The 21,176-nt window shown below is 25.3% G+C and overlaps 3 protein-coding genes across 3 annotated transcripts; 1 reads left to right on the forward strand and 2 right to left on the reverse strand.

Annotated features, from left to right (window-relative positions):
• Positions 1-4,767: 4,767 nt before the first annotated feature.
• On the forward strand, positions 4,768-5,007 carry OCT59_015268 (uncharacterized protein; the record flags this gene model as incomplete). Its single annotated transcript, XM_066139910.1, has 1 exon — positions 4,768-5,007. The coding sequence occupies one exon, from the start codon at positions 4,768-4,770 to the stop codon at positions 5,005-5,007; it is 240 nt and encodes a 79-aa protein (XP_066002739.1).
• A 3,956-nt stretch (positions 5,008-8,963) lies between these two features.
• OCT59_015269 (uncharacterized protein) lies at positions 8,964-12,846 on the reverse strand (the record flags this gene model as incomplete). Its single annotated transcript, XM_066139911.1, has 9 exons — positions 8,964-9,830; positions 9,907-10,053; positions 10,138-10,320; positions 10,392-10,847; positions 10,933-11,349; positions 11,420-11,866; positions 11,939-12,142; positions 12,278-12,460; positions 12,529-12,846. 9 exons carry the CDS (start codon positions 12,844-12,846, stop codon positions 8,964-8,966), a joined length of 3,222 nt encoding a protein of 1,073 aa, XP_066002740.1.
• Positions 12,847-17,732: 4,886 nt separating this feature from the next.
• Positions 17,733-19,885, reverse strand: OCT59_015270 (uncharacterized protein; the record flags this gene model as incomplete). The annotated part of the gene is made up of 2 exons (XM_025312662.2): positions 17,733-19,238; positions 19,489-19,885. 2 exons carry the CDS (start codon positions 19,883-19,885, stop codon positions 18,325-18,327), a joined length of 1,311 nt encoding a protein of 436 aa, XP_025188973.1. The 3' UTR covers positions 17,733-18,324.
• Positions 19,886-21,176: the final 1,291 nt, after the last annotated feature.

Here is a 21,176-nt window from a genome sequence, read left to right on the forward strand (position 1 = left end):
AATTTTAGATCGTCAACATCATGTGACAATAACTTTATTGGATCGTTACTTAGCATCACCACAGAAAAAACTACTATCGCGTGACTTTTGGCTGGCCCTATAGAAATTTTTATCCGAATATTTCCATTGTTTCTCCGTGTCTTCCGTAAAAATTCTGTGAAAATGATACATTCATGGATATCCGTGTTAGCGAGATGAAAATTTCCACGATTTAAGGCTATAAATTCCATTAAAATAATACATTCACGGAAAAAACATGAAAAAATAAAAGCACGGATCAGATTTTTTACAGGGTGGAATTGTATTAACAGTGGTATATTGGTGGCGAAGTATGTGGCAAATAATTAACTAGTCCAGTCGCACCGACCAAATTTAGTGATCACGTGACATATTTTTAATTTATCACATCGTCACACCCTCATCCGAGTTTCACTGTTTATTTATCTGAGGGACTTAGTTTTTTTCGAGTAGTTAAAAACTTATTCGTCACTGTTTATTTTCACGTGTTCATGTATAATGCTGTAACGCCAGCCCTGCATTAAATTTTTTGTCGGTGCAACTGGGGTAGTTCAAATAATTGGTGGCAAATAGGATTTCACACACCAAAAAATTTTAAGTCCCAAAGCAGAGGGTGACGTGACTGGCAATTATTTTTCATATGACCCGAATATTTATAATAAAGGTCATAAGTAAAAGTACATGATAAATCAGTATTGGCCACTTTGGTATTTTTGATTGGAACTAGGAATATAAGTCCAGTCACTGGACCTATATGTCAGTTTTTATAAGTCCAAATTAGGTCGCAGTTAAAAAAGTTTACAAATTTTTTTAAGATTATATGTAAATTTTCTAGTAAAAGTGCATATTTTTGGGGGAATATTATATATAGTATTACATTAATTTTTAATATAAATAATACATTTTAAATTATTTATTTACTTTATATTATCAATTTTATATTAGACAAATTTACCAGAAATTCAACATGTTTTACTCTAAAATTTTAAGACATGTATGGAAGTTGGGCGGTGATATGCTTTTGTTTGACAGGTAAAAGCTTAGATTTGAGCAGAGATATCACAACTGCGCTGTACAAGAACGAAGATCAGTAAATTTCGCAAAGGCCGATTTCTTAGAATTTAAATTATGTGTCGTATGCATTCAGTATTTATATTTTTAAACATTATTATATATCAATACTAGCACAATCCACCTCCTAATACTCATTCTGTTCAAGCTTATGTTTCAATATGATTAATTTTTTCTATTACTTTTGATTCTCCTTATAAAACACTTCCTTCATTAGCCAAAATTAATAATGCTGCTGAAAAAATTATAATTTTTTTTTTAATTTCAGTTATAGATAAATTACAATTGATTATTGCTACAAAGCCAATTAATAATGCTGAATAAATTTAATACGAAATAAAATTCTTTAACCAACTCGTTAATAAAGTAATAAAGAAAATAGTATCGAAGTCATATGATAAAAAAGAAGATTTGCACTATATACAAAGTTTATATGATAAAAACGTATATTTTAAATAAGTAAAATAACTAAAATTATGTATATTTCCTTAATTTTGATTAGTACATTTGTATGGAGACGCTATTGTGGGTATAAATCACGTGAATTTTAATGTTGTAACGTTCAAGCCCATGTTGCCATCTTGAGCGTTAACAAAATAATGCTTTATTCAATAATAAAATATTAGTATCATATTAAATTCAAATAACAATGCTTGATCTAAAACTATTTTCTAATCCCAAAAATCAAATTGCGATAATTTCTCCCTATTAGTACGTCCTATAAACTAATAATATAATTACTAGTCTTTTTCATCATAAGAAAAAGGTTAAAAGAATCGAAAATAAAATAATGGGTAAAATAGGATAATTCAAATTGCTCCCCACTTGGTCGAATAAGCCTCCTTTTTATAATTAATAATGTTTACCACACTTTCCTATTTTAGTTTCCCACTATACTAACCAAATAATAATAAAAATATAATCCCACATTTGATAAAAAAAAAATTATAAATAAAATAAAATAAATGAACTATGTAATACTAAACATTACATCAGTTAAATATAAAATTTATACACTAAAACTAAATATACCACAATTATTTTCTTTCATTAGATTTACAATAATTTTATTTTTTGGAATGAACTCAAAAGAAGAACCAGATTTTCAAAATTCCAAAATTCTTTTTTACGTTTCATCTTCGTTGAAAATTACGATTTACGAATAGTCTTCATAAAAAATTGTTCCCTTGTTATTTAAAAATTACCATGCGTAGGTTTTTAAGGTGAAGATCATAAACACAGTAAAAGTGATAAAAAAAATTCAAAGATTTACTAAAGCTTTTTATTAAAAACTTTAACCCAATAATATATAAATAACATTTAATAAAAATAATTCTATAGCTCATATCAAAAAAACAGATAACGTAACAAATAACATAACATGACATAAATAAATAAATATTAAATATTAAATATTAAAACAAACAAGTTAAAAAAAAAACTTGCAAAAAAAAGATGAGATTACGGAACTTAACGGAACTTAACGGAAATAAAATTTTAAAATTGATATAAATTTTATGTTACATTGTTGCTATGTATGGGCCGTATGGCTAAAAAGAAAAAAATTTTCTTTCTTTTTTTTATATTATATTATTTATTATTGGAAAATATATTTCATGTGATGATGAATAAATTCGTCAAATGTTTTTCTTGAATTTCAAATCATCCTGAAATTTTGATGATAGACATTAAACATTATAATATATGAACAAAGAAACATTCATTTGAATAAGAAAAATTTATTGTTTTTGTTTAATAAAGGAAACTTCTTATAAACAAAAAACGGAAAACAAAAAAAGAAATACCGAGTTAAAAAAATCAAGTATATACAATCTTTCATAATATGATCTTCATAAGCTCCCATATGGTAAATAATACATCCAATCATTGAAAGGCACCGTGTAAGTACAAAGGATTTCTTTGTTTTTTTTTCAAACAACATTTTTAAATTAATTTGTCATTTTATACCAAATATTGGTTATTATTAAAACAATGAAAATATGACATTAGAAATCTAAGACTAGAATTAAGCTTCTTTAAAAAATAAAGATTCATCGGTTATAGCTTAGCTTACAATTGGTTAATTTGATTGATAAGAAATTTAGTTCATACTGTCATACATTACGTCGTAAAATAACGTAGAAAATATGACAAACATAAGCTTTATATGCGATAAAAGATTTTTGTCGGATTTACGCGTCAATAAATGTAATAAACGAATAAAAAAATTATTTTTAAGATGAAAAAAAAATTATTTCTTTAATATAAAATATAAAAATTATTTTTAAGACGAAAAAAAAAATTAATAATATCTTTTTATTAGTCATAAATTAAAAAATCAAACGTATTAATTTTAAAAGTTAACTTGAAGCTACAGAGTATGGGATATCATATTGTTGCGAAGCTACTTCAGAGAATATGTAGAATATGATGGTGATGGTAGGGAATGGGAACAATTTTTAGAATCGGTTTAGTTGCATTTGATATAAGATTTTTGTACAACTACTGTATCTTGATAAACGAATAAACTACAAATTGCACTACCTTGAAAAAAATAAATTTTACTTGTATTTGTAATGATATATCAAAAAGTAAAAAGCTTATAATCATTAAAAAAAAAGAATTCAAAAGTTAACATTAAATTTAATGATTTAATAAAAAACTAGTAAATATCTTTGCCAAGTGCCTCCTTAGCTTATCTTAGTTGAATTTATTAGAAAAGAAAAGTAGCTAAAGCTCAAGAACAATTCTTTGATGCTGATAGATAATATCAAAAAATTACAGTTAACCCTCTTTATAACGTATTTTCCTAACACGTGACATTTAACCAATCAAATACCCTGTTATAATATTACCATGAGCAATCTTCAAACATAAAATACCAAATCAGTAAAATGCTCTCACATATTTTTCTTTTCAAAAAGTGTTACCACGACAAATTCAACAAAAATATTTCGACATGATTAGAAGTAAATTACTGGAACGCGTTTCCATCATTAACTCACGAAAAACGTCTCAGTTAAAAAAATAATAGAATATCAAAAACATTTTTTAACTTCACATACAAACGTTACCGACTCACTCCAGACCTCCTTTACACCTAGTCCTATCATCATGTCACATGACCGACGCGCTTGCGTCCATTATCAAAAAAACCTTTCGCGAACCACGTTTTCAAAAACTTCAAAAAACCAAATATATCTATTACGGCTATAATACAAAACAACGACAAAGTATCACACGCTAATCTACTTTGTCAAAGATGAGTTACACAACCTGGCAAAAATGTTTACTCTCGTCGTCTCGGCAATCGGCATTGAATATACGGTCCGTTATCAAGCTAATAACCGTCAATTCTTCATCAATCACGACAAAAGATATATTTATCGAAAACGGTTTGACAATTTTCGTCAAAAGTATAGTCTAAATAATCGTACCGCAAAGAAACAACATGCTCGTTTCAAACGACGCTGTGATCGCGTCTTCCATTCTACTCATAAACAAATCACCGATCCGATCCATATGGACATGGAATACAAATTGGCCGTGACCAAAAAACATCGATTTTTATTTTTAAATCACACGTTATTAATTAATAAATCGATTAAACATTTAAGATATCACAAATTTGATAAATCCTAACAATTTTTACTCCCTACGACGTTATTTAATCGAACGATGAGACTTAATCCACCTATAGATATCAATACCCGACCGATGGGAATACCTCGGTCTCGACTTACGATCAAATCCCTCTTCAACATCCGTCTATCACTCCTGTCGGCTGTCGCTACTACTCCTCAAGATATAGACATTCCGGATGATTTAAAACCATTTGTACCGAACAGTCCTTTATATACAACGAAGATGCAGAAAGCAAATTCTTTTAGAACCAGGCAGCAAAAAATGATTCGATGAATTAAAAAGACTCAAACGTTGCTACGATGCAGATGTAAAACACAAACAAGAACTTCTTGAGAAGTCAGAAAAAGATGAACACGTCGATATGACACGTGACCTCACACAATTCCAAAACTATACCAACAAACTAGTGACTTCGTTTTCCCAACGTCGTACAAAAATAAAAATTCTTCAAAATCGCCGAACTTGAGTCGGAATTTAATTTTAAAATAGACTACTTCTCAGTTATAGAACCAAACCAAGCACATTACCGTTACAAAGGTATCACCTCGGACGACACCAAAACTCTCGAAACGCGTCCATACAAACGAAACGTTAACGACAACTATAACCTGAATTCACACAGGTTCGAACATGCAGAGAAAAAACCCTGTCCCTCGACCGATCTCTTTGAACATGATGACTCTTCAGATGGGGGATTAGTACTTACCATAGTTGGGAATAATTTTAGAGTCATATTAATTTTACACATGTAGTTTATTAATTTTTTTTACTACATCATTCAAAATTTCAAACAATTTAGAATAGTGTGAACCATTCCACTTCTAACAGTATTGACAAGTAGCGGCCTTTGGCCGAAAGCAAAATACGGATCTTAATAAATTTTTTTTTTTTAGGGTTGTGGTCCCTTTTTTTAGTGCGTTAATTTTCTCAGTAGCGATAGTTTTACTGTTAAAATAGTTACTATCGAAGGATGAGGTCCTGCCGCTGGGATGAATATCGATTTTCTATCTACATAGAACCTTCTTTGTATTTTTTTTTGTTGCACATACGGTTATTTTTGGGATTGATCCCGATAACCACTTTTTAAGAAATAAAATAAATAATAAATAAAATAAATGAATATTACGAATCAGCCAATTAAATTCTTTAAGTCCTTCGCTATAATCTTATAGGTGAAACCCGGAGGGTTCGTTGTATCGAGGGTTGACTGTAGTTGTTTATTACGCGTGATATAGATTGCATAAATTTATATTTCACATGATCACGCTGTATGAAGATTTATTTCTTACAGTAATGATAGCTATACTTTTTACATTTATATATATATCTGATATTACTTTTATTTATTTACCTCTTTATTAACAGTTAGCATGTATTTAGTTTTCTTTTCTTTATACACCATTACACTTTTTGTACATGCCGACTTCTCTTTCCTTATCCTTTTTTTCCTTTAAAACTTCATCTTTCATTTATTTGTCGCTGCCTTTTTTCTTCAGTTTCTAAGATATCGAATGGTTAAACCTAATTGTGATCATGACACCATAATATTAGTTTGTTGATCATCTAAGGCTTCTCGTACTTTATTTATGCAAGTATTACCACAATGTTGACTAAAATGTATTGCACGTCCCTCTAATTAGTAAAAAATTCACTATCACAAAATTTTAGTTTTTTTGGAATGAAAACTAAAAAATGATCATTTTTCCCAGAAAATTTTTTATATGACCCACTTAATATTTACTTTTAAAGTCTCTTGTTTGCATTCTTCAACTAATATTGGTAATTTAACTGGAAGATAATCATTTATGTATCCTATATACAGTGTTTTGCTAATTTTATTTTTAATTTAATAATTTATCTCAAGATAAATAGAAGGCTTTATTAGTTTTGATGTGAATAACTTTTTTATAAAAAATATAATACACAAAGTTAATGAAAAAGAAATAAACTATTAGAATATTCATGTTATTAATATGAATTTACATAATTTTATAATAAATAATTATTGGATGGGGAAAAGAGATATCAGTCGAAGTCTGATATCTCCATCCGTCATTAGGAATACTGCGGTGACCAATAGGAATTAATGTTACTGATAACGTTTTCAATATTGGATGTCTCTTAAATCGACTGAACAATAATAAGTACAATTATTTTGTAAAAACTTTACACATGTTAATATCCACTTTTGGCTAAACATGTGTTTATAACAGCAATAACTTTATATAGTGTGCAGATAGTGATCAAAATTATCTGGCCACTTTTCAAAGTGAAAAAATTTATATATATATAAGGAATATAAAGTTAGTAAAAATTTGGCTCTCATATCAAAATTTGCTTTAATTTGATGTGGACGCGCGGATTTTAATTTCTAAATAAAAAAATCTTAAGCCAATAAAAATTTGAGAATTGAAATGATATCGTCAAGCAAACCTTTATATAAATTAAAAAAAGATTGTATTGTGTATTTATTTATATATCAAGTTAATTCGAACAATTTAATAAATATAATATGGGTTTGGCATGAGAATCATTTTTAAATATATAAATTATAGAAATGTTTGTCCAAAAAATACTCATTTTTAAACATGAATTTATAAAGCAAACATACATCTTTTAATTCTTGCATGTACTATTATATTATAAATTAAATGATTATTTGGGTTTCATTTTTGACTGTGCCTCTAATAGAATGAGAAATTTAAAACGCGTCAACATATACTTTCTTCAATTGAACATACCGTTTACATATAAAGATTATTTCTTACTATAGTAGTTGAACGTTTATGCTTGAAAAAGACAGTTTCTTTTAATTTCGTGTTTAGCAACGCAGTATGTATGTTAAACATTTAAATATAAGTTTATAAATTTAAAATATAGTTTAAATAAATAAAGTTCAAATTTTACGCTGGTACATTCATGTGATTTAAACTCATGTGATTTAAATGTGAAGCATTTTATTGGTTATCATAAAAAAAAAATTTCGGTTATAATAGACGCGGGCGGGATATGAGAACCAATTTTTAACTTTGTTAATATAGCAATAACAAAAAATTTAAGCTAAACAAATTCATTATGTCTTTATTAGTTTAAATAAATTTTATATTAATAAATTCTTCTTCATTTGCAATAATTACTATGAGATAACCTATTGATAGACTTTTTGACAGAAAGTTTAATAAGGTGCGCAAGGATAAGTTTTATGTAAACGTAGCATTATGTAGTTTTGCGAGTTTACAAAAGTTTCACAAAATTTAAAATTTAAAATTATATACTAAGGATATTTTGGGTCCGGTGATTGGATTTTTATAATTTTGGATTAAATAAGATTCGTATCATTGAGTGATAATAATTTAATTTTATAGGATCGATGTTTATCTTGTGATTGCTCTGTAAAAGTTAAGATATTACTTACGATATTTTTTGATCCAGTGATTAGATTTTCACGATTTTAGTTCTCTGAATTCATCTCATTGAGACCGATTCAAATGGTGGTAAGTATATGTCTATTGGATTGATATTGACCAAATTTTAGTATTTTTAATTTTTTGATTATACAAATTGTAAAATTTATACAATAAGTGGCTTCATATTTAAAAATATGAAGTACTGGAATCTATTTATTGTGAATTAAATTATATTAACATGATCCACAAAATTTTTAGTGAACAAAGAAAGTATTTACAAACAATAAATTTATATTTATTAAATAAGATAATAACAAATAAATATATATAATTGATATATAATACAGTATATGTAAATAAATAAAATATAACGAAATAAATAAATCAAAAATTAAAAAAAAATGACGAGACGATATACTGTATAATATTCCTGGAGGAACTTAATTTAGATTGTTATAAAATATCTGACTAGTTTTGCCTCTTGTCTTTGATTTCAAATCAAGTATAAGTTATATTGAATATTATACCAGGTACAAGAAATTTTACATAGGTAAACTAAACATATTATGTAATCAATTCCACATACGTCCTATAAAAAATTTTATCCGTTATTTCTGTAAAAACTCCGTAAAAATGAGCCTTCATGGATCTATTCACGGAAAATATAAATAATTCGATAAATTCCATGATATAAAGTTATTAATTCCGGAAATATGAGCCTTTTACGGAAAAAAGATGGAATATAAAAAACGGATCGACTATTTTTACAGGGACGTTAATAATATAATAATCAATAATTGCAAAAACTCAAATTAACTTACATCAGATTTCGCAATCTAAACACTCTGAAGGAAGATCTTTTGTGAAATGATTAAGTAATCGAGATGTATATATAGCTTGTGGATGTGTAGTTGATTGGATATCTTCAATAAATAGAGGATTTTCTTTACTATATTCTTCTGCTTCTTTAAATTGTTTTTCAATTTCATAATGTTGCTCTTTTTCAATTTTCATAAAAAATTTAAACTCTGATGCGCTTAATGTAAGTGAATAATGAAATAACCAAATAAATCTTTCTATCTTAACAGCATTTGGTCTATTATTTGGATTTGAATCCCAACACTTTTTCATTAAGTCGATATAGCATTTTGGTGCTCTTGGTTCATTTATTTCAGGTCTAATTCCATTACAAATATCTAAAGCTAAAAGTTTATCGTGAGCACGATTGGCAAAAGGTTGACTTCCAGTTGCTACAAAATACATAATCATTCCAAAACTATATATATCTGCTGCTTGAGTATAAAGTTTTCCTCTTAATACTTCAGGAGCTACAACTCCATAAATTTTTGTTTCATCAATATTACCAACTTCTCCACATAATCCCATATCTGAAATACATATATTGATATATTCTATATGCTTAAACAATATATTCTTCGTGTGAAAGTCACGATGGATCATCTGCTTTTGATGAATTTCTTTAAGACCTTTAATAATATTCATTAATATTTGTAATTTATTTGACCAATTAAAACTTTTGTAATTTCTATATAAATAATCATTAAAGTTTCCACCTTCTGCATATTCAAGAACTATAATAAATTCTTCTGTATCTGAATTTTGAGACATCCCATATATTTTAAGAATATTACTAAATTTCTGATTTGTATATGCTAAATAAACTTCAACCTATTAAAATAAGTATATATAAATTATTACAATGATTAAAAAATAATCAGATCATAAAAATATTTTATATTCATACCTCATTTAGAAATTCATAAATGAAATTTTGAGAATTATGTAAACATTTTAAAGCAACTTTCCTATTATTCCATATTGCTGAATATACTGTAGCAAAACCACCTTTTCCTATTTCTTTGATATCACTTAATTGATTATATGGTATCCACTTAATTTTAGAATTAATTTTAATGACGTTAACAATTCTTATATTCTTACAATTTATCATACATAATTTACACCATTTATATACTTCACTTGTATATTCTTTACCACATTTTACACAATATTTTTCAAAATGTTCTTCTAAACACTTTTCTAAATATTTATTTAAATATTCATAAGAATTTTCAAACATTTTTTCATGAAAAACCAAAATATAATCTTTTGTATCTGAATTTTGAGATATTCCATAACTAGTTAAATATGAGTTCACCTATTATAGTAATTATACCATAACGTTAATATATTTAATAAGCAAAATTAAATTTATAAACATTTATATACCTTGTTTAAAAATTCATCAGTAATATATTGAAAGTCATATAGGTATTTTAAAGCAACATTTCTGTTTAAATTCCTTACATATTTTTTTGAACATCTATCAAATTTTAATGGACCATCCTTCCATACCGCTGCAGCAAACCCATTTTCTCTTTCTCTAATATCACTAAACTGATTGTATGATATCCATTCAAATACTATATCTAATGGACTATCAATTTGTGATCGCTTTTCTTGAATAAAACAATCAATTTGCTTATCTCCACTGGTCCAACTTGCAAAATTACATTCCAAAAAATCAATTTGACATGATTTACACCATTTATTTATTTCATCTGGATAATTCTCCCCGCAATCCTTACAAAATTTTTCAAGATATTTTTCATGAAAAACTAAAATATAATCTTTTGTATCTGGATTTTGAGACACACCATAACTGGTAATATCTTTTGATTTAATCTATGATATAATATATATTTCATTTATTAGTATATAGTATAAAAGGAAATGTTTATATAACTTAAATTCATAAATAACTTCATACCATACTTAAAAACTCATCAGATATATATTGCAAATTATACAAATATCTTAAAGCAACTGATCTTTGTTGGCCTATTAAGAAGTCATATATTAATGGCTTATTTTTCCATATTGCTGTGGCGCCAATATTTCCTATTTCTTTGATATCACTAAACTGTTCATATGGTATCCATTTGAATTGCTCTTTTTGAAGAAAATCAATAAAAGCTTCAATTTGTTTAATTTTAGTCCAGTCTATAAAATTACTTTTCAAGTAATCAATTTGACATGGTCTACACCATTTATATTTCATATTTGTATATTTTTCATCACATTTTAAACAATATTTTTCAAAATATCCTTTATAAGAAACCAAAATATAATCCTTTGTATCTGGATTTTGAGACATTCCATAACTGACAATATCTTTTGATTTAACCTATAACAATTCAATATATATTATATTAATAAAAATGGTTTAAATTAAAGATTATAAATGGACTTCATACCTTATCTAAAACTTCAAGGATATCTAATATATCAGATAAACTAACATTTTCATTTTCCAATTTTCTTTCATATTTATTTAAATTTGAATTATAATATAATGGACCATTCTTCCATATTGCTATAGTACCAATATTTTCTATTTCTTGAATGCCAGTAAGCTGATTGTATGGTATCCATTCAAATACCATTTCTGATGGATTATAAATTTGTAATTGCTTTTCTTGAATAAAATTATCGATTTGTTTATTACCACTGGTCCAGTTTATAAAATTATTTTTCAAAAAATCAATTTGACATGGTTTACACCATTTATATTTTATATTTATATATTCTTCATCACATTTTAAACAATATATTTCAAAATATTCTTTATGGGAAACCAGGATATAATCCTTTGTATATGGATTTTGAGACATTCCATAACTGGCAATATCTTTTGATTTAACCTATAATAATATAATATATATATATATATTAATAAAATATTTTAAATTCAAGATTATAAATGGACTTCATACCTTATCTAAAAATTCATCAAGGATATCTAATATATTGGATAAATATTTTAAACTAACATTTTCATTTATCAATTTTCTTTCATATTTATTTAAATATGGTTTATAATATAATGGACCATTTTTCCATATTGCTATAGCACCAATATTTCCTATCTCTTGAATGCTAGTAAACTGATTGTATGGTATCCATTCAAATATTATATTCTATTGGTTTTCAATTTGCAGTTGTTTTTTTTGAATAAAATCATCAATTTGCTTATTTCCACTAGTACTAGTCCAATTTGTAAAATTATTTTTCAAAAAACTAATTTGACATGGCTTACACCACTCATATATTACATCTGAGTAATTCTCACCACAGTTCTTACAACATGTTTCAAGATATTTTTCATGAAAAACTAAAATATAATCTTTTGTATCTGGATTTTGAGACATTCCATAACAATAATTATAATTATCATTACCATCATAATATAATGAATTTGTAATAAACTCATCCTCTGTTGTTAAATATGATTTTACCTAAACATATAAACACAAAATATATTTAGTAAGTAAAATTTAAAAAAAAAGTCATAAATACCACATACCTTGTTTAAAAATTCATAAGAAATATTTTGAGAGTTATTAGAGTTATTAAAAATTTTTAAAACAACTTTTTTATTTAAATCTCTTATATACATTCCAAAATCTTCATAAAACTCTAATGAGCTATCTTTCCATATTGCCGTAACAAAACCTTGTACGTCCGTTTCTTCAATATCAATAAATTGATTGTATGATATCCATTCAAACTTAACCATCCGCCTATCATTCTCTCTTTGAATAAAATCATCAATTTTTTTATTTCCACTGGTAAACCGATTTTTGAAATTATTTCCTTTAAAATTATTTTTTATTATTTCCATTACTACCTGTTTTCTTCATTGAATATAAAATTTTGAACAGAAATCAGTATTTGATAACGAAAAAATAATAAAAAATAAAATTGGTTACAGAAGAATAAAAATGAAAGTTGACGTGTGACAATATGCAAATTTGCAAATTTTTTTTTTTTGTTAGTAACACGTTTTTCTTAACAAATGACATTCATAAACGGTAAGTCTACAATGAATATAAGATATAGTGTTACGTCGATAGATAATCAATGCGAAATTGATGGATATGATAAATGGTTAAAAAAATATAACCAATCAGATTGCAACTTCGAATAAAAACTGTGCCATTTATTATTAACGTAAGCACTACAATGTGTCACTTTAAACTATATTCTACCGACTACCGGTAAGTTTGTTTTATCAATTTTAAATCGTCAACATCATGTGACAATAACTTTATTTGGTTCGTCAAACTGTCAATTACTATCGCGTGACTTTTGCTGTTAACTGGTGGCGAAGTAGTATGTGACAAATAATTGTGGCAAATAAGATTTCACACGCCAAAAAAATACGAGTACTTAGTAAAAATGGGAAAGCGGGTGGGTGACAATTATTTTAATATTTTTCATATGATCCGTATAATAAATAAAAGTCACATGTTAAAATCAGTATTGGCCACTTTATAATGGAACTAGGACTGTTTTAACATTGATTACTTTAAAATTTTAAGACATGTATGTGTGTCGTACGTATGTACTTTTTAAACATTATTATATACCAATACTAACTCCTAATACTCATTCTGTTCAAAGCTTATGTTTCAAATATGATAATTTTTTCTTTACTTTTGATTCTCCTTATAAGACTCTCCCTTCATTGGCCAAAATTAATAATACTGCTGCTGAAAAATTCCTATATTCACAATCTATAATTGGTTACGGAACGATTTCCCGACGTAACCTTTCCCATTTAACCTTTCCCATGTAACCTTTCCCATGTAACCTTTCCCGACGTAACCGTTTTCCCGACAACAATTTCCCGACAAGACAAATCCTGAATGAACATTTTCCCGAAAGAACTTTTCCCGACATGATATTGCCTCGACATGACAATTTCCCAAAATCAAAATTACGAAAAATGATTTACAAAAATACTTTATTTTACTGCGAAAAAAATAAAAATAAAAATAAATTTTTTTTATATAATAAATAAATTAATGATCTTATAAAAAAAACTTTTCTATAGAATATTACGGCTAAAAAATTTCATGAAATTTATCATAAATTATTTACAGTTTAGGAATATCGTCAAATTTATTTAATTTGAAAAATTAACGTTAACGAAATATTTAAAAAGTATTAGATATTAATGACAAAAAAAATATGAAATGGTCAACAATTATTTTCTAAATTGATTATTTTGCTCAGTTTATTATTTTGTATGTCTATTTGTAAAACATTGTTTGTGTAGTCTCGCAAAAGAATATTTTAATAAATATTTGCGATTTATCAGTTATAATGTATTATTATTTTATTGTTATTTATTGTATACTCAATCCTTTTTAATAATTTGGTTTCAGGAAAATTTCATGTCGAGATAATGTCATGGTCAGGAAAAAATGCTTTTCGAGGAAATGTCCACTCAGGAATTTGTCTTTTCGGGAAATTGTTGTCGGTGAAAAGGTTATGCCGAGAAAATGGATGTCGGGAATCGGTCCGACAACGCTATAATTTTTTTATAGATAAATTGGATAAATTACAATTGATTATTGCTATTATTGCTACAAAGTCAATTAATAATGATCTAATATGAAATAAATTCTTTGTCCAATTCGTTAATAAAGAAATATTAAAGAAAATAGTATCAAAGTCATACGATAAAAAAGAAGATTTGATTTACAATATATATTTCCTTAGTTTTGATTGATTGGTACATTTGGATGATGACCTCGTCCTAATAGTAACGCTAATGACGCTAATTGTGACGATTAAATCACGTGAATTTTAAATGATTGGCCCATGTAGGTCATAATTTACAGAAGGAAATTTTAGTGGATCATTTCCTTTAATTTGATTTACAATAATTTTATTTTTTTGGAATAAACCCAAACGAAGAACCAGATTTTCAAAATTCCAAAATTCTTTTTTATGTTTCATCTTCGTTGAAAATTATGATTTACTAATAGTTTATAAGGATCTTCATAAAGAAAAGGTTCCCTTGTTATCCAAAAATAATGAAATCAAATAGAGAAGCCGTGTTACCATGTGCATAGGTTTTTAAGGTGAAGATCAATAAACACAGTAAACACAGTAAAAGGTTGATGAAAAAAATTTAAAGATTTACTAAAGTTTTTTTAAAGACTCAATAATATTTAAATAAATATTTAATATAAATAAAACAGCCCATATCAAAAAAAAAAACAGATAACGTAACAAGATAAAATAACATGACATAAATAAATAAATAAATAAATATTTTAAATATTTAAATATTAAAAATTAAAACAAACAAGTTAAACAAGTTAACTTTGCAAAGATGAGATTACGGAATTTAACGGAATTTTAATGGAAATAAAAATTTCTAAATTTTAAATTTTTTTTTCTTGTTACATTGTTGTTACTACTTACTACGTATGGGTCGTATGACTTAAAAAAGAAAAAAAGTTTCTTTCTTTCTTTTTTAATAATAAAGTTTATAGTAAATAATGACAATGAAATCAGAAAACTTTTTTTTTTATTGTTGTTTCTTAAAGAAAAAAATATTATATTACATTACATTATTTATCGGAAAATATATTTCATGCATTAAGCATTATTAATGAATATAATGATTATCATGTTATTTGTAACATCCTGATGATGATAAATAAATTCGTCAAATGTTTTTCTTTTTCATCCTGAAACTTTTGATGATAGACATTAAACATTAAACATTATGAACATTATGACATTTTTGATATATGAACAAAGAAAAGATTTCATTTTAAATAAAGAAGAAAAAATTTATTTGTTTGATAAAGAAAAAAAAAAAAACTTTCTTATAAACAATAAACAGAAAACAAAAAAAAGAAAAATTACTGAGTTAAAAAATTTCAGTATATATATATAATCTTCATATGATCTACCCATATGGTAAATAATTTCATCCAATCATTGAAAGGTACCGTGTAAGTATAAAGGATTTCTTTGTTTTTTTTATTCAAAATGTCATTTTTTAAATGAATTTGTCATTTTTTATTTCAAATATTGATTAGTATTAAAAGGTTAGTATTAAAAACAAGGTTAGTATTAAAAACAATGAAAATAATGTCATTTTATAATAATCTAAGACTAGAATTATGCTTCTTTTGATTTATCGGTAATTGATTAAATTGATTTTTAAAATTGATTAATAAATTTAATAAATTAGTTGATATCACATCATACAACGACTACAACGTAGACCAACATCATTACAACATAGATACTACGTAGAATAACGTAGTAAAAATATGACAAATATACCAAGAGTAACGTAAGTTTTATTTGCAATGTCGGATTTTTACGCGTTAATAAATGTATATATATAATATTAATATATATAATATTAATATATATATATATATATATATATAAGCGAATAAAAAAATTTATTTATTAATACAAAAAATATTATTATCTAATACATTTCAAGATTACGGTGAAAAAATTTATTTTTAAGATGAAAACATTTTTTTACGACGAAAAATCTTTTTTTAAGACACAATAATTTATTTTTTAAGACGAAAATTTTAATTACGCAAAAATAAGGCGAAAAAAAAATTAATTTTTAAGACGCAATAATTTATTTTTTTAAGACGAAAAAATTTAATTTTTAAGACGCAATATAAAAACGAAAAAAAAGTTAATTTTTTAAGACGCAATATAAAAACGAAAAAAAGTTCATTTTTAAGACGCAATATAAAACGAAAAAATTTAATTTTTTAAGACGCAATATAAAACGAACGAAAAAATCAACTTTTTAAGACGCAATAATTTATGAAAAAATTAATGCAATATGAAACGATAAAAAATTACTTTTTTAAGACACAATACAAAAAGTTGTTAAAAAATTAATAAAAACATTATCTTTTTTATTAAATAACCGAAATTGAATGAATTGAATTGAACTTGTAAAAAAAAAAAAAAAATTTCACAAATTATAAAGAGATCAAAGTACATATCTGATATTAATTAATTATTATTAAAAAAAAAGAACATTCATAAATTGAAAAGAACGTTCATTATATTGAAAAGAACGTTCATAAAAATTGAAAAAGAACATTCATAAAATTGAAAAGAACATATTTTTTAGATTACTATGTTATCAAAAAAAATAAAAAAGTTAAAGAAACTTTCATAAAAAAGAAACTAAATTGAACGTTAATGTAAAATAAAATAAAGAAATTGTAAATATCTTTTTTGCCAAGTGCCACCTCAGCTTGTTTTTAAAAAAAAATATTGAAAAATAAAAAAATGGAATAAAAAAAAATAAAATTGATAATAATAAAATTGAAATTGATAAAATAAGAATAAGGTAAAAGAAAAAGTTTGAGTAAGTTAAAATATATATATATATAATAGATAATAAAAAAAAAAAAAATACATGCAAAAAGAAAACATAAAAGATTCTTTTTTTGTTTTTTTGTTAAATTTTTTTTTGTCGTTTTTTTTTGATATGATCGTGTTGTGTGTGTGTGTGTGTGTTGTTGTTGTTGTGAATGCAATAATAAAAAAAAATTGAAAAATAATAAAAAATTTGTGAAAGAATCAAAATTATTTTTTTTTTTTTTTAGCCTAAGAGCGGGAAATTAAAAATATAAAAAAAAATATATATATAGGAAAAGAAAAAAAAAAATCTACAAAAAAAAATATATAAACAAAAATTCTAATTTTTTTTTTCCTCCTTTAAAAAAAAATTTTATTTCCCACTTTTTTGCTCTTTTCTTCTATATTATTATTTTTTTTAAAAAAAATTTTTAATCCCCCGCTCCACGAGAAATTTATTTGATTTGATTCTTTCACGTCTATATTCAAAAAGTTTTTTTTTTTAGAAAATGCTTAAAATAGTATATAAAAAAAAAAAAAGTATGTGTATGTAAATATTTATAAAAATTTATGATATAAAAATAGAATAATAAAAAAAAAACACAACTGAATCGATATTTTACATAAAAAATGATTGGTTGAAAAGTAAATACAAAGAAAGAAAAAAAATGGTAAGAATTACAAGAATAAAAAAAAAATTTGTAAATGGAGAAATTATATATACGCAAGAAAATATAAAAGTGAATGATATAAAATGATGCATATTTGTCCATTGTAGAATAAATTAAAATTCTTCTTTTTCGCATACTTAATTCCGTTAATTAATGATGTATTACATTAAAAGGAAAAATTGATTGTCTGATTAAAGAGCTCTTTGTTTAAATATAAATTATGCATTTGATTGGTCATGAAAAGAAAAATTTTTTTAGTTATATTTACTATACTATACGACATTGCGTTCGCTATTGGAATTTCGACCATCGTTATTTTGAACTTCCAAATTATCCCAATCAGGAAAACCATCATCTTTTAATGATAAATTAATTCCTTCAAATTTACTTTGAAGTGTTTCCATATCATAAGAATCACTTGTTCGATGATTCTGTTGATTTTGTTTTATTACGGCAGAACTCATAGTAACGGGAAAAGTTGGAGTAACAGGACTTAAAGCGCTCTTTCTTGTATCAGCTGAAGAAGAATTTGTACTTGAATTCACATCATCAGAAGCCGGAACTTGACCAGTAAAATGTTGATAAACACGTTTCGCCAAAATATATTGAGTTACGGCTATTAAGGGTTGAGCACCTCCAATATGCCACATAGTTGATAAAAAAATATTTACACCGTTAATTGAACTTAATATAGTATCATGAAAAATTCCAAAAATTCCCCACCAAGGAGCCGAAATCATTGGTAAAACTGCAATATATGTCATAGTATATTTAAGACGATCAAGAGCTGAACGAGTAGCATTACTGTGAGATTGATAATAACCTCCTGAACGTCTTGAAAATTGTTTCATCGAATTTCTTAAAATCAACATAAAATGAATTCCATAATAAGCACCAATGAGAGCAAAAGATGAATCAAAAATTATATATGATATATATTGAGCACCAGTCCATCTAGCAGCAGCAGCAGCATTACCATGATCTCTTGATAAACCTGATAATATAGCAAAAGGTAAAGCTGTTACTGTTGGATATAAACACCATAGACCGAGGATAATATTTAAAGTGTTTGGTGTTGGAATATAAATTTCACGCGAAGTAAAATAACTTAGAGAATCTTTTTTTGTTTCAATTTTTAAAGTTGCTTTTCCACGCGTGTAATTTACCGGAATTGTATATATGATACCTAAAAAAAGATGATGGTATTATTAATGTTTGGGTAATATTAATGTTTGGGTATTATTAACTAAAGTCATTCCTTAATAATTTGAAGTTTAAATTTGTCACAAGTCAATCCTTTATATAAGTTTTAACTCGTCACTCTTTAATAGTTTAAGTTTCGATATGATATTTTTAAGCTTAAGAAAGTATGTAATCAAGTCGATCCTTTTTTAATAAATAAATAAAATAAATAAATTAAGGTTTTTTAAACTTACCTACGAGATAAAGTATACCACCATAGCAAAGCATAGTCCAACCAATTTCTTGCATGAATTCCTTTTGCCAGAAACGAGTATATGCGTTTGTTAACATTAATAGAGAATGTAAACCTCTAAGATAACAAGCGATAGTCCAAAAGAATAATAAATTATCTACAGGTAAAGGTCTAATCCCATGACCATGATCGACGAATAAACCTTTCCACATATGTTTATAACGATAACCAAAAACAAATGTACCAGATATTGCAAGTATAAAATAACTTATAACTGAGACTGTTACTTGAGCTACCCATAATTCACTCATTACACAATTATATACTTCTATACGCCAGTCACAAAATGTTAATGCTGAAGGTACTTCTGTTGCATTTGCTATTGTATCGTTATTCATGATTTCTATATTTTTTTTTCTTTCTTCTCGTAAAAAAAAAGGTAGGGTTTCTTTTCGATGGATGAGAGAGATGATTTTGGTTTGTTTTCTTTTTTCAGGTTGTGTTTTTTTTTTATATATTAGGAAATTATAGGAAAGTTTTTTTTTTTATGTCTATCTATTATATATATATATTAATAATTTAAGCTCAAAAGGACATGTATTTTAAGAGAAAGTAAATTGATTTTTAAAATGGGCGTTGTATTTATATAATCAGTCCTGCTGAACCGTTTAAAAATATTAGTATTAATAAATTATAATAATTCCATGGGAGGGGGTCAAATAGGTCAATAATCGAATTCGATTAAAAGATTCGAATAAAATAAAAAAAAAAAATGTAGGGTAAAGATTTAAATGATATAAATATAAAAAAAAAAAGGAAGAAAAAAGAAAAAAAAGGAAATGAAAGGATAATACGGAAAATAAATGAAGCGGGAAATCATGGATATATATATATGCGTATCAAAAAAAAAATAATGAAAAAGAAAAAAATAATTAGACAAAAAAATTATATATATAATAACGAATGATTATAAAACAATTGATTATAATAAACATTATACGTTACCTATTAGTCAACAACAGTATATAATAAATAATAATAATAAATAAATAAATAATAAATAATCGTTTAAAAGAAAAAAAGTAACAACAAAGGAAAACTTTTATATTAATAAAATATAATATAAAAAATTTTTCTTTTCAAAGCCAAAATATGAATATAATTGGTGTTAATTGTTATTTTTTTTCGAAATAAATAAAAATTGACAGGACAGGACTGAACTGGATGAAATGAAAGTAAAAAAAAAAAAAAAGACGCAAAATTTATTATTTTATATAAAAAAATTAATCAATTTATTTTTGTATATAAAGAAATATATATATATTTTTAATATAAAAAAAAATTTTTTTTTTATTAATTACCTTATGTAAAACAAATTATCATGTATATATATATATATCGTACAACTTTAGGGGAATATAACAAAGAGAATAAATTGTTTATGTAGTAAAAGAGTGGCAATGGTTTAATATGGATTACACACACTAAAAAAGACAAGAACAAAGGAAGCTAATTATCACGGGAGGGGGGTGATGGATTAATACGACTGGGCGGATTTTAGATAAAGAAATTAAAAGGTGATACCGAAATTCCGTAGAAAAATCGGTAGAAATTTGTTCCTGTTGAAAAGAAGAGGAAGAAAAATGATTTCTGGTGGGGAGTCTGAATATATATTAATTTTTTTTTTTA

The sequence above is a fragment of the Rhizophagus irregularis genome, chromosome 23, assembly GCF_026210795.1.
Source record: "Rhizophagus irregularis chromosome 23, complete sequence".
NCBI lineage: Eukaryota > Fungi > Glomeromycota > Glomeromycetes > Glomerales > Glomeraceae > Rhizophagus > Rhizophagus irregularis.